Below are 14,104 nucleotides of genomic sequence, written 5' to 3'. Positions count from 1 at the left end.
ATATATATATATGGAAGTTGTGGGTCTGGAAACTCGTATGTATACCCAGAGGTACACGTATACCAATTTAAAAACCATTCCCTTAGTCTTCGATCTCCCAGTACCCACCCATTCCCTTTACTCTTAGCTGTTAAAACCAAAGCCTAGAAAAATGACCTACCCCAAAGTACAACCTAGGTCTCCTAAACTGCCAACAGATGAGTTCGCAACTCTTCCAAATGACCTTTCATTGTGACCCTGAATAAAAATTTAAACCTCAGTGAGACTTATTTTTCTCATTTGCAAAATGGAAGAGGTAGTATAGATGATCTCTACACTTTCCTTTATTCCTCCAGATCCACTGTCCAGCCTTCTCCACTCTGCACTGGACCCCACCTGGTAGGTGTATTTCACCTGCATCACTGGGCTTTCTTACTCTGGAGTCTGGGTGCAGTCAATAGTAGCCTCTGGCAACAGCTTGAAAGGCAGAAAGGGAGTCAAAGCATATCATCTATTAACCAACTCTCCTGTGGCTGGTTGTGTCATACCAGTGGTGTGTGGCATTTTCTTCATTCCACTGCCCTCTCAGGGTTCCAGCGATTTCTCCCTTCCCTCTCCTTTTCAGACGTACTGACATCTTCCCAAACAATTCCACCCCACTGAACCCACACTGGATCCTCCCATCTGCCTCCTGTCCAGTTGAGATGAGAGAAGGGAGAAGAACTGGAGACAGCTCAACATTCTCAACTTCCTTAATGCCTTAAAGAAATTTTTGAAGGTAATAATTTGGGAAGAATTGCAGGAGGAGCACATTTTGGGGCAAAGATGGAGAGTTAAATTTGAGCTGCGTTAGGCTTTGAGATGCCAAGTTGGGTGAAAGATTTAGGCTAGAAGTATGAATTGGAAGTGGGGTAAAATCAGATTTTTATTACATATGATTAAATCTGAAAATATGGATGTTATTTTTAAAATATAAAATTATATGAAATAAAATCTGAAGTTTCTCTTTTACTCTCTTACTCCAAACCCTCTACTCTGCCCAAGAGTACCACTGTTCAGGAGCTATTATGTGTTACAAAACTAAAAAGACACTGAAGATTGTTCAGTCTGCCAGATTAGAGAACTAGGATTAACAAGGGTTTTTCCATTGCCACATGCATTTCACCATATAAAAAAAGATATAAAATTAGGTCTGGGAATTTAGGTCAGTGGCACCACACCTGCCTCGTAAGCTCAAGGTGCTGAGTTTGAGCCCCAGTACCAAAAAATATATATATATAAAGTCATCCACATATATATATGCATACATTTTTCCTGTTTACCTATATCTTCCCTCTATCTTTGTAGTAATATTATTTCTACCACCTTTCTACCACTGGTGCTAAAGTAACAGAGTTTCACAGATGTTTGGAATAAATTGTCTATTTGGATTTTTGCATGCTTTTCATGAAATTGAGTAAGTTTATAGTGACTTCGATATTGCTTTTTTTCTTTAGTGATCTGGAATATATTTGAGCTGAGTGGTATATTCACTCCATTTAAGAAATGTCATTGATTATAAAGTACAGAGTACACTTTCAGACTCTAGTAATAATTCTCTAGACTCTAACCTTTTATCTCTAAAATAGAACAAAGTTTTTATAGCTGCCATTAGAAAAGGATAACCTTCAGAATTTGAACTAATGGATTTCTGTTTTGTTGAGTTGGCAATTATTCTATGCAAGGAAAGTAATGATGACTCCTCAAATATCTAGTTTCTTATGGGTTTAGAGCTGCAGCTATAATGAAACTCTGTAGCCCTAGCTATTTGCCATTTCTCCCCTAAAATCAAAAAGAGAAAATTAACTGATGTGGTTCCCTACCCTTTTCAGTTTGATTTCTGAGTTCTATGCCCAAAGACATGTTGCAGTAGAAACTTCTGAAGATAGGCACAGCATCTCAGAAATAGAAAAGGAACTTCTACGCAGACGAATTATCACAATCAGCTGTTATTTTATTGTTGGCAGTCAGTAACTAGGAAAAAAAACCCACCTGAGTTCTCGAGAGGTTTACCATTTAACTGTTCCAGTAAAAATTTACAGTAAATCTGAGCACTTTGCAAATCAACTAAACCAAGGTATTCTGCTGAGGAAAATAATAATAATAATTAAATGCTGTTCTCTATGTTTTACTCTATAAATTTTCTTGATCCTTTGACACGAACTACTCTCTTTTGTCTAGAAAGATCCAGCACAATGCAAAATGAGTATGTGTTAGGAGCAACTGTTAGCAGAATGAGTATCAGCATATTTAATTCAACTACTTGCTTTTTATGGAAATATCAACTTTTACTTGAACTTTTACTTTGCATTCATTTTCGACACAAAAATGTTCCTATTTGTGGGATAAAATAAAACACCAAATTTTCATGGCTCCCATGTCATGAATGCCGACAGATCTTGATTGAAGATTTGACTGGATTAAGACCCTCCTGGAGAAGTAACTGCTTGTATTGTGAGGGCACTTGCCTCATTAATAGGTTAACCCATTGATGAGTTCACAGCTGGATGGCTTACTGGGAATTAGTCTAGTTGGAGAAAGTGAAATCATGGAGGCATGACCACAGGAACCACATTTTGTCCCTGGTCCCTTCTCTGGCTCGTCTGTTCTCTGCTTTCTGGATGCCATGATTGGCTTTTCTCCACCACACCTTTCCAGCATAATGTTTTGGCCTTGGAACTAGCCAATCATATACTGAAACCTCTGAAACTGTGAGCTAAAATAAACCTCTTCTCCTTTAAGTTGCAAATGTCAGGAATTTCGTCCCAGCAAAGAAAACCTGTCCAAAATATGATCAGAACGAATTTGAGAATCATGTTCTGTCGTATCTGTTTTGTGAGCAAAAAGGCTGCTCAAAGGACAGTGCTATATATGACTTCTTTTCTCTTCCCAACCCTACCCCTACCTGCTCCTCCCTTTGGTGGAGATCTCCCTCAGGTTCTCTATCACCATCTTTCTTTGGTATTCCACTTACCACCATTCTAATTCATACTAAAACAACCATAAAATACCCTCCGAATGGATCCCTTTGCTATAGTCCCTGCCCATTCCAATCTATCACACAGCCTTTGCAAATACTCACCACTTTTCTGAAACACAAATGTTTTCCAAATCCTTTTTCTCTTCAAAAATACTAAGTCCTTGATTCCTATTTAATAATGTCTAAAAGTCAAGCTCAGGATTCATCTCCTCCAAAATACTGCCATTTCTGGTCTTTGGTTAATATTAAAATGCAAAGTTTTACTTACATATAACCATTGTATTAGTCAGCTTTGGGGACACAATATCAGATACTGACAATTTAATGGAGAAGAGGTTTAACTTGGCTCACAGTTTCAATTTCAGGGGATTCAGTCCATGATCAACTGACTCCAAAGCCGATCAACTGACATCACAGCAGAAGGACATGGCAAAGCAAAGCTGCTTGGTTCTTGGTGGCTGGGAAGCACAGGAGGGAAACAGTGCCAGAGAGAAAGGGGCAAGGGACCAGATATAGACCCCATGGTCGCTTCTCAGTGACTCACCCAGACCCCAGAAGTGTGCTTTATCAATTCCCTCAGTCTATCCCAAGCCAATCAAATTGACACAATTAAAGCGTAGTCACCACAACTATATTTAACCAAACACTCAAAAGAAATTTGACAAGAAATTTATCACAGCAATGAAGTAAATAAATCTGTGTAAAACTAATGTGGAATGGCAGTGACTATCTAAACTTGCTATTCTCTATTGGCTTAAAGAACGAAGGGTAACAACACCAATTGGTGATTTCCAGTATTCCTATCACTTGGAAATAACCACTTTTCTTTTATGAATTATCCTATCACTGAAGGTTTACTCAAATCAAAGATAGATGTGCTTGCCTGAACTGTTGAAAATCAGTGGTCAAAATCACATAACCTGTTGCTAGCTGTCAAGAGGAAATATGAGTGGTGTAGTTATTTCACAGAGGCCTCTGTCATATTGTTTGCTATTAATTATGGGAATGAAAATATTTTCCACAAAATATAGAAAGACAAACTTTATGCCCAATGTTAAGACCTTTCTGGGTGGCATGATTATTACTCTGTTCTTTATATGTTGTTTTACTTTTTTTTGCAATTGTATATTACCTTCAGAATCTTGAAGAATATGTCCATTTTAAACAAGAAATTTTACAGTTTTCTTCAAAACTTCCTATGTAGTAAACTTTTCAGTTTGGTGTTTGCTAGACATTTTGAAATAAGCTCTAGTGGCTTGTTTCATCTAAAGAGTTAATTATAGGCTGGGGATTTAGCTCAGTGGCACCACTCCTGCCTCACAAGCACAAGGTCCTGAGTTCAATCCCTGGTACCAAAAGAAAAAAAACAGCTAATTACCAAATGGCATCTTTCAGTACCTATTAGAAATAATCACCAGACTCAGAGCTCAATAAGGGGAGTTCATTTATTCAATCAAATTATTATTGACTAATTTGCATATAGAATGCGCTCACCATTATTCAAGCAACCTGTTGGGAAAGATGAACATAATTACCCTTGTCCAAAAATGGGAGTGACCGAAAGTGCTGACAGTGCCATACCGAAGGAGCAGTTTTCCTAGTTCCACCAACTTTCAGGCCATCACATATTTAATAGGAGATTCAGAAGTGGTAATTTACAAAATATCTTCAATGTTTCTACTTCATAAGGATTAGATTTGCTCAAATTCCCTAACACTGCTCAGCCTTGAAAACCTTTATAATATTATATCTACCCAATCATTTTTCATGACAACCCAAATGTAAGATGTGATGCATATTGTGTACATGCTTTTCAGTTGTCCCAAAACTCCCCCAGATCTACCAACAGAAGTATAATAGTGAAGATAACGTGATAATCAAACCGGGCGTGGTGGCACATGCCTGTAATCCCAGCACTCGGGAGGCTGAGGCAGGAGGATCGCTGTGAGTTCGAGACCAGCACAAGCTTCATAGTGAGTTCCAGATCAGTCTCAACTACATAGTGAGACCCTGTCTCAAACCCCCCCCCAAAAAGACGATAATCAAACAGCAAATATACATTGAATATCCATTATTTACAGGTCTCCATGTTGAAACTCTGTTAGAAATTAAAGACACCTACAACTCCATCATTGCTCTAAGGTATTTACAGCCAACTGTATATAAAACTTAAGAATTCTTTAGAAAAAAATTTCAATTATATGTATTCTCAGTTTTTAGAATAAGCAAGTCTTCTCTTTCCCCACAAAAAATGTTCATTTGAAGTCATTTTCTTTAAGCTTATAGTACAATGATTGGTGCACAAAGTTGCTTCAGAAAGTTGCAAAGGTTCCAAGGATTAGCCCTCAAGTTAATAATTCCAATTTTTGAACAATGCAGATGAACTCTTTTAAGAAGTAAAATGTATAGACATAATTCTAAGAGAAAACAGCTTGATAATTTAAAATTTTCCAGCTAACCATAGAAAAGATAAAAGTGTTACAAATCAAGTATGTGACCATTTTCCATTACACTGAGCCATCACATGTCGTAATTCTGTATGTTCATCTAAAACATAAACACACACACACTCTAAAACGTAGCTTATTGCTTTTAATGGAAGAGCATTCTCAGTATCTCTTAAATGAATGAAATTCCTATTTATATTCTTGTCTGCCTCCGCTGATGGCTTCATAAAAATATATTCTTCATTTCAAGCACAAATAAGAGTGCCCTAATTCCCTTCATTGGCTAAGGGAAAATAGAACTTTCTCCCTTGATCCCAGGATGGAGTTGAAATGAATCTAACAGATTTAAATGGCCCCACATCCTTAATGTCACCACCGACTCCTCATTCAAAGGGGTACTTTGAGTGGCAGGTGGAGTTATAATTATAGATTAGAAAAAAGCAACATCAGCAGCTGTCACTTCTGTTTGTTCCCAGCTATAACTGTCATCAGTGGGCAAATTGGCATAAACAGGCCTCCACAAGTGGAAAAAGCATTCAACCTCTGTGCTTGTTACACTCTGGACGTGCACAGTAGCCAGAGAAAACAGAAAGAAAATCTAACTGTCCATGAACGAAGGGTGAAACCAAGAGGACAACTGCGACCTGAAAGCACCTCTTCAAGGGGAGCCTGAACTTTGCAGATTTTCTTCGCTCTCAGAGACTCCAAGTAAATAGGTGAGTGCACAGAGTGAATCAATGCATGTTAACACTGACCTCTACTCTATGTGATGTTAGTATTTCTGACAGAGGCTAAACAGAAGGGTGAATGATTAAATGAAGGAAAGTTATTTGAGGACTGTTATTGAAAACTACCACACCTCTGAGAACAAATTATGAAATGAGTTTATCATGCTCCTGTCCCAGGGTTAGCCGTGTTCATGTTAGACAAATAGACAAAGTAAAAATGGAAAAATGAAATTAGTCTTGTGGCATGAGTCCCATTTTTCCTAATGCCACTTACTTATGCTAGGAGGCCCTGGTTTCTTTATTAAAATCAGTACCACTGGAGACTGAGTTTGTGATTTTTTTAAAAAAATGCTACGAATGTAAGCTCCCCAGAATTTATTTTCTTAAAGAAAATGGGTAAATTGGAGTTGGATTGTTTTTCTGTGTATGAATAAAGATAATGTTTTCTTGTTTATTGTAAAATGTGTAACATATGTTACTTTATGAGAACTCTGTTAGAGAATTTAGTTTTTATGTCTACAACAGTTTACCTAAAAGCTCCATGATCTCAAAGTAGCACTATTAGACTTTCCTCACAGATCCTTTTGAGAAAACCAAGATTTCAGGGAAATCTTATTTTATCTGCATATGATCCATGTTAGCCAATAGTTGAGTAGGATTTTCGAAGGTTACTTTTGGGCCATCTGTCTCAAACACTGAATATTTAGCACCTCATGGAAAAGCAATGGAATGCCAAAGAACTAACCAAAAACTAGGCTTCAGGGTGTCATTCTTCTCCTATCTACATCCATGGAACAGATCCAAGTAAAAAGTCCTAAGTAATAACCTCATTTTGCTCAGTTCTGATCAGAAAGTCAACCACCTGTAAGCATTTTAATGAGACTTTTCATAGGAAAAGTGCACTCTTTAAAAATATCACTGTTGCTAACATTTTGGCTGCTTCTTGAAGGGCACAAGAGTGCGGAGCCCAGAGAGCACCTCTAGAGAGACCCCATACAACTGAAACCACCAACAGTAACCCACCAGTTATATTCTTATGAGAACCTGGCTTCTTTCCAGCAATATCTGAATTTTGGGGATGAGAGCCACAACTTCCCCTTAGAAATTTTAAAGGTGTCAATACTTAGGCACACTTATTATTTGGGCACTGCTCTCGAAAATATCAATTAGGGCCAGGGATTTAACTCAGTGGTGCCGCCGCCTGCCTCACAAGCACAAGGACCTGAGTTCGATCTCTGGTACCAAAAAAAAAAAAAGAAAGAAAATATCAATTAACTTAGCATATCAATATCCTAAATTCTCCAGTGTATTGAAAACATATGATAGGTGATGTTACCATGTATATGTCTCATTTATTTAAGAATTTATTGATCAGTGGCTATTCAGTCTAAAATAACATTTTGTTACTAAGGCAACTTTAAGATTTCTATTATCACTCATCCCAGAGGCTCCTTTCCTTCCTTTTCTCTGCTAAGAGCTCTAACACTGAGATGGTTATCCTCAAGCTCCAAGTATACGAATTAAGAAAGGAGATGGCTGATTGGTAACTGGCTTGGGTTTCCTTTGATATACAGATTTACTTATGCCCTATTTTAAACATGACTTTTTATTTGTGTTTTGTCTTCTTACTCTTCTAGAAAAAACTATCCAAGATGACTGTCACTTACTCCAGTAAAGTAGCAAATGCGACTTTTTTTGGATTTCATAGGTTACTACTCAAGTGGAGAGGCAGCATCTACAAACTACTGTACAGGGAATTTATTGTTTTTGCTGTTCTTTACACAGCAATAAGTTTGGTGTACAGGTACTTTGTTTTGCATGTCTCCTTAAATGGCCATCAAATATTGTGTAAGAATACAGTCTCAAAAATCTGGAACCCTTTGGTTGCCGCTGACTTTTGCATTATGTTACCTCTTCCTTTGCATGAACTCTCTGTTGTCTTCTCTGCAGGATGGGGTGTTTTAATCCACACCTAACCATTCTATAGGATATTAAATAGACTGTAACTCTCAGGTTCAGGGGCTCTCATTCCAGCCCCACGTAATTAATCATGAGGTGGTATTAGTCATGCTTCAAGGCATTGCTATAGACATAAATTGGATGGTTTTTACTTAGACACTTATTATGTCATGATGTTTACAAGGAAAGTCCACAAACAAGTAATTATTGGACTTCTGCCAACTGTCATACATAGTTTGAATTTGTGATTTGACTGCTGGTTGCAACTACATATGTAATTATGTTCATGAGTGGTGTGTATTGGACAACTTTCCTTCCTTTTGCCTGGAAAGATGAGCTCTTATCCAGGATGGTGCCCTCTAACCTTACCAGAGCCTCAAGTATGGAATCAAGGCCTGAAGGCTGATTTATTTCTTTATAGTTTATGATTTGAGAACATATTCTATTCAGAAAAGGAGGTATATTCACAGTCTATGCCTGTCTCTCAGACTGATAGAAAATGTGAGCAATATCATGTCCAAGGAATACTTTTAGAACTAAAAATTACAGTCTTAATAAAATTTTATCAGTATGATGAAAAGGAAGCTTTATGGTTTTTTTCTGTTAAAATTGAATGCATATATTTCTTCTCTCAAAGCACCTAAAACTTAAAACAGGAAAGCTAAAGGTTTTTGAGGCTGTATTTATACCTTTTCTATGTACATCATTTTATTATTCTTTTGCATACAGATGAACAAACTTGTGTATCATTGATCTTACCTACATTCTTCCTTGCAGCAATAAAGCTCCATTTACAAAGGGGCGGTACTAATTTAGTTGGCTGATAATCATCAAAAATAAAGTGGAAAGAACTATTTTCCTATACATCAAACTGCCATTCCAAATAAATATACATATTGATATGCATTTGGCAAAATATCTCTATTAAAAGCCTGTAATAATTTTTCAGATATGATATATAATATGATAATATTTATTTATATGTCACCAAAGCCTTCAGAATATGAAATGGTGGAAGACACAATGATGTTCCAAGATAATTATCTCATTAGTTTATTTTTACTAATGTGAGTTTATTGCTGCTACTGCTGCTTAGAATAGAATAGTCCTCACAGCAGTTACTATGTAGCCAGAAATGCTCCTTGGGATCTCAACTTTTATTCCAATATCCTACTTCTAACCTCTCCCTCCCAAATTGTATGCTTATATTTTTTCAAAGACAAAGGAGTGCTTACTAACAATAATCATCAGTTCAAATTATCCTGTACTTCTAAAAATTCAACTGTAAAATCTTGTTAAAGTAGATCCTTTTTATCTTGGTCAAAGATTTACCAACAACTGTAGAATGAATTTGTTAAGAAAGTCAAATATACCAGTGGAAAAATATAAACATAGTTTTATTCCCATATCTACTAATAACCTGAATTATTTTATTAATCCTTTTATAAGCAAACAATTATATGTAACAAAAATCACAAGGCAGAATAAGAATTCATTAAATTGATTATGCCTCTTCCTATTTTTAAAGTAATCTCTGTAGTGTTTTGTAGCTGTTAACATTTCTATGTGTCTCTTATTTAAATATGTCTTTAGCCCACTAGTAATAATACCAAACAGTTTATTATTAAGTTTGAGGCCATAATATTATTTCATATATATGATATTATTAATCCTTCAATTCTTATAACATCCCTGCTATATTGGTATTATTATCCCTATTAATAAATGAGACAACCAAGGTTCAAAGAAATTTGAAAATACACTCCAAGTCCAAACCAGTAATTAAAATCTGCCTCGTCCTGAACCTAAGATCTATGTTTTCCACGTTAACTCTTCTTTGGTCATTTTGATTTACATATTAGAAAACCATTTTGCTCTGACCTGCCATCAGCACAATGCAGTTAGGTCTCTGTAACCAGTTGGTGCCTCTTCAGCTGTTTCTGACTTTAGTAACTGACGTCACCTCCAAAGCTGGGGCAGGAACCCTAAGCCCACCATGTACACCAAACACTGCTTGTCGATACTAGCACCCAACAGAGCCCCACCTGCAATATGATTGGTTGCTCACCGTTACCCTATTGTCTCTCTGATTCCATTATCAAAGTTCTACTCTCAAAGGGGCCTTTAATGCTTGTTATAATGGATCTTTCCTCCAGTTCTTCCATCTCTGAAACAGCAGCACTCATTGATTTATGCAAATCTATGTGTGTGACTTCTCTTCCCATACTTTGATCATTACTATTAATTTGCTTAAACATCCCTTCTGACTCTGAATCTCACCCTACAACATGAATATCATTGATGGCCTTTAGATGTAATTGTGTTTAACAATAACAGAAAATGTGTTTGGGTAGGTTGAGTCAGATCTATAATAAACATTTTGAGATGGCAACTAAATGTAAAAATAAAATTTTTCACCTCTAATTGTGAAATTTGCTTTATTTATATTTTAAATAACTATAGGATTTTAAATAATTATAATATCTGTTGAAGTACAACATGTATAAACCAAATGTGCTAAGTAGCATATTCCAGAGAAAGTAAAGTCAAGATGTCAAATATTATTTAATAATAAGTCTGTTATATTTAATCAATACTCTTTTTTGAGTATGTTTGAGTAATAACTGGAAATGGTTTATTTAATAACATATCTTGTTCCAAATCCCATGAAACAATTATACAAAACTTTAAAAATATAAATGGTACCACTACCGTGGTACCTTTTGTCTGTGAACAATTTTGTTCATTAACAAAAGTGCTTGGCAAAATTCTGTTTCTGCTGGCAAAAATCTACATCAGGTGACAACACAACCATTTTTACCACACAGACATTAACAGGGCCATCTTTTCCAAAATAAATGGAGAACAAATTTAATTTGTGAAAATTTGTGAAATGAGGTATTGCTGTATCTAATTGTCAGTAACATTTATGTGCAAAAACTTTAGTACTTGAAACATTAAGCAAAAAAAAAGCTCTTAAAACACATCAGCTTTAGGAGAAAGGAAAGTTATTGCTCCTTTTTAAAAGAACATTATTTGTGCTTCACTGTTTGCACTTATGTCACTTGCAGTGCAGGTGCAGAAGTATAATATCATAAAGGGCTGTGCATTTTATTTTTGCTCCAGATTGTTACTTACAGGAGCCCAAAAACATTACTTTGAAAAATTATCAATTTACTGTGACAGATATGCTGAACAAATTCCAGTAACCTTTGTGCTTGGTAAGTATAGGTCACTCACAGAATGCAGCCACGCGGCTGTCTCCGTTAGGATGGCACCAATGACTGCATGGGAGTGTTTCCGAGCTGAAAGGCATGCCTGAAAAGCCAGCGCTTGCAATAGGACAAAATCATCCCTACAGCTTCTTGCCTTCAGGGCTGCTTCTGCTAAATTAACACCAAACAAGTTTGAGGTAATAATCTGCTGTTGGACAATTAAGCTTTCCCTTCACTAACTCTCCATTTTCATAGTTAATACTTGAGTTCTAATACTTACTGGGTGTTTGTCTGGCACAAATGACTTTTTCTCTTTCTGGAGGGCAAAAATCTTCAGGTATGGATAATAACATATTTTTACATCCCCCAACTCCTAAAAAGGCTAAAAGTCTGCTAAAAAACATCAGTGTCACCAATGTGTCTACTGTAAGAAGTTTCTTTGTAATTTCCTCCTATTCTGCAGGATTTTACGTTACTCTGGTAGTGAACCGATGGTGGAACCAGTTTGTGAATCTGCCCTGGCCGGACAGGCTGATGTTCCTCATCTCCAGCAGTGTTCATGGAAGTGACCAGCATGGGCGCTTGCTCAGAAGGACTCTGATGCGCTACGTCAATCTCACGTCCCTGCTCATCTTCCGCTCAGTCAGCACAGCTGTGTACAAAAGGTTTCCAACCATGGACCACGTGGTTGAAGCAGGTACTGTAAGTGGCTCTTCCTTCCACGGGCTCTTCTCAATTGATGTGGATCTCCAAAATCCTTTTTAAAATCTCCCTCTCCCTCCCCTTCCCCTCCCTCTCCCGGACCAAACTCACGACTTTGCGCTGGCCAGGCAGGTAGGCAGGGCACTGCTGAGCTACAACCCCTGCCCCAAAATCTCTGGTATTTATCCATTACTTCAGAAACATTTATTGATCACGTACTATGTGCTAGAAGCAGCCTTGAGAGGCAAAGATAAATAAAACATGGTTCTGGCAGATAGTCACATTGCCTTAAGAGAATATAATTATGATGGTCATGTTAAAACAATCTATAGTATTACCTTACAGTTTTCCAATACTTTACAGTATATATTATTTTGTGACTTGTTCAGTTGGACCTCAAGAAAACATGAAAAAGATAGAAAACTTACTTGGAGATGTCACAAGTTGTCCTGAATCACACATCTCATTAGCTGAAGAGATAAGATGAAAATGTAGGCTTGCAACTCCTGCCCTAATGCTTTTCTTAAAACATAAGCAGATTCTAGTACAAATCATCAAAGCTGACTTCCCCTAAGCAGGCCTGAGAGGCAACAGTAACAGGCTGTTGCAGTGTGGACCAGTCATCTGCCAGAGTCCAGAGGAGATGCAGCTTTTTTCTCTGGGTTCCTGCACACCGCTGAGTGCCTGGAATAAACTATGTTTCAAGTATGGTTCTCTTTGGTATGTAAATGTTTAGAAAAGAAGCCTTCAATAGGATGAGGATTCAATGAGCTAATTCTCATAATAAGAACCATTAGATGATTTTGCCTTTATATTGAGTACAGTTTCAAATTAGGTAGGAATCTCCAGTGTCCTTTTCTGAAATGTCCTTGAAAATATATATTTTTTTAAATATTTGTTTTTGGAGTTTTCTGTGCCTTTTTTGTTGTCTGTTCTTTCTCTTTTCATGGGTGCATAGAGAGTAACTAAGACCTCTAAAAGTTGGAATCCTTTAATGTTTACTTGCTAAATGACCTTATGTTAATTACTTATCCTCGTTTTTCTCATACATAAAATGTGCCTCATTTTCCTCATCCATAAAGTGGCCTTACAGTAACTTATAATAGCATCTACCTTATACACCTCTTAGGCTTATTATGAAAATTGAATGAGTTAATATTTGCAAAAAAATTCAGAGCAATGCTTAGCCCTCAGTAAGTGCTGGGTGATTTCTTGCTGCTTAGAAATTGTCTAAAACAACAGGAAGCATGATATAGAACTTTGATCACCTTAGAAGATTCATTGTGCATATGACATCCCATGCTTCCTTGATCTACTTTGACTAGGAAATTGTGAACGCCATGGTGGTAATAAGGAAGGGGTGATGTAGATCATTAGAGATACGTAGTAGGCTATGAGAAAGTCTTGGGGTACAGGGGTCCTGTTGGCTAAGGATTCAGGTAGAGGGTATGAATGTCCTGGCAAGTGCACAGGTGTATCACAATGTAAAAACAACAGGAACTACACAAAAATTAACTGCCATCTGTCCTCTAAATTTTTTTTTTTTGTACCTAGGATCGAACTCGAGACCTTGCACTTGTGAAGCAGGCAGCAGAGCCTGAGCTAAATCCCCAGCCCTGTCCTCTAAATTTAAAAGTGGAATACTGCTTCCAAATAATCAAGTTGAAAATGCTACCTAACAACTAAATTTTCTTACCCTAATATCTAAAGAGTCAAATTTTTAAGAATTGCCACTTCTAAATAAAGACCTAGACAAAAGAGAAAGATTGGACCCATCCAAATTGATGAGTGAGAACGAAAGCTCACCTGAATGAATAGAAGTGACACTTCTCTGGTTCTGACATGTTATTGGAGTGAGGAGAGGATGTTCTGACAGGAGTCCTACACCAGGCCCACTTCTCAAAGCAGATCCCATCCTCCTAGCATCACCTCCATGTTAAAAGCACATGGAAGGGCCAGGGACTTAGCTCAGTGGTTCCGCCCCCTGCCTTGCAAGCAAGAGGTCCCAAGTTCAATCCCTGGTACAAAAAAAAAAAAAAAAAAAAAAAAAAAAAA

The 14,104-nt window shown here is 37.0% G+C and overlaps 2 protein-coding genes across 2 annotated transcripts in view; one reads left to right on the top strand and one right to left on the bottom strand.

Annotated features, from left to right (window-relative positions):
• Positions 1 to 10,173, bottom strand: part of Rab3ip (RAB3A interacting protein) — a 99,499-nt gene extending 89,326 nt beyond the window's left edge. The window contains exon 1 of the mRNA XM_010644197.3: positions 10,014 to 10,173. The gene's annotated coding sequence lies outside the window, so the exon portion shown is untranslated. The remainder of the gene's footprint in view (positions 1 to 10,013) is intronic.
• The window catches only part of Best3 (bestrophin 3), a 34,029-nt gene continuing 27,750 nt past the window's right edge, over positions 7,826 to 14,104 (top strand). The window contains exons 1-3 of the mRNA XM_010644194.1: positions 7,826 to 7,977; positions 11,259 to 11,353; positions 11,811 to 12,044. Coding sequence (XP_010642496.1) covers positions 7,826 to 7,977; positions 11,259 to 11,353; positions 11,811 to 12,044 — 481 coding nt within the window. The remainder of the gene's footprint in view (positions 7,978 to 11,258; positions 11,354 to 11,810; positions 12,045 to 14,104) is intronic.

Source organism: Fukomys damarensis, unplaced genomic scaffold (genome assembly GCF_012274545.1).
Source record: "Fukomys damarensis isolate Sample0158 unplaced genomic scaffold, DMR_v1.0_HiC HiC_scaffold_15, whole genome shotgun sequence".
Lineage (NCBI taxonomy): Eukaryota > Metazoa > Chordata > Mammalia > Rodentia > Bathyergidae > Fukomys > Fukomys damarensis.
Note: the sequence above shows the minus strand (reverse complement) of the source record. Positions and strands in the feature narration are given on the sequence as shown.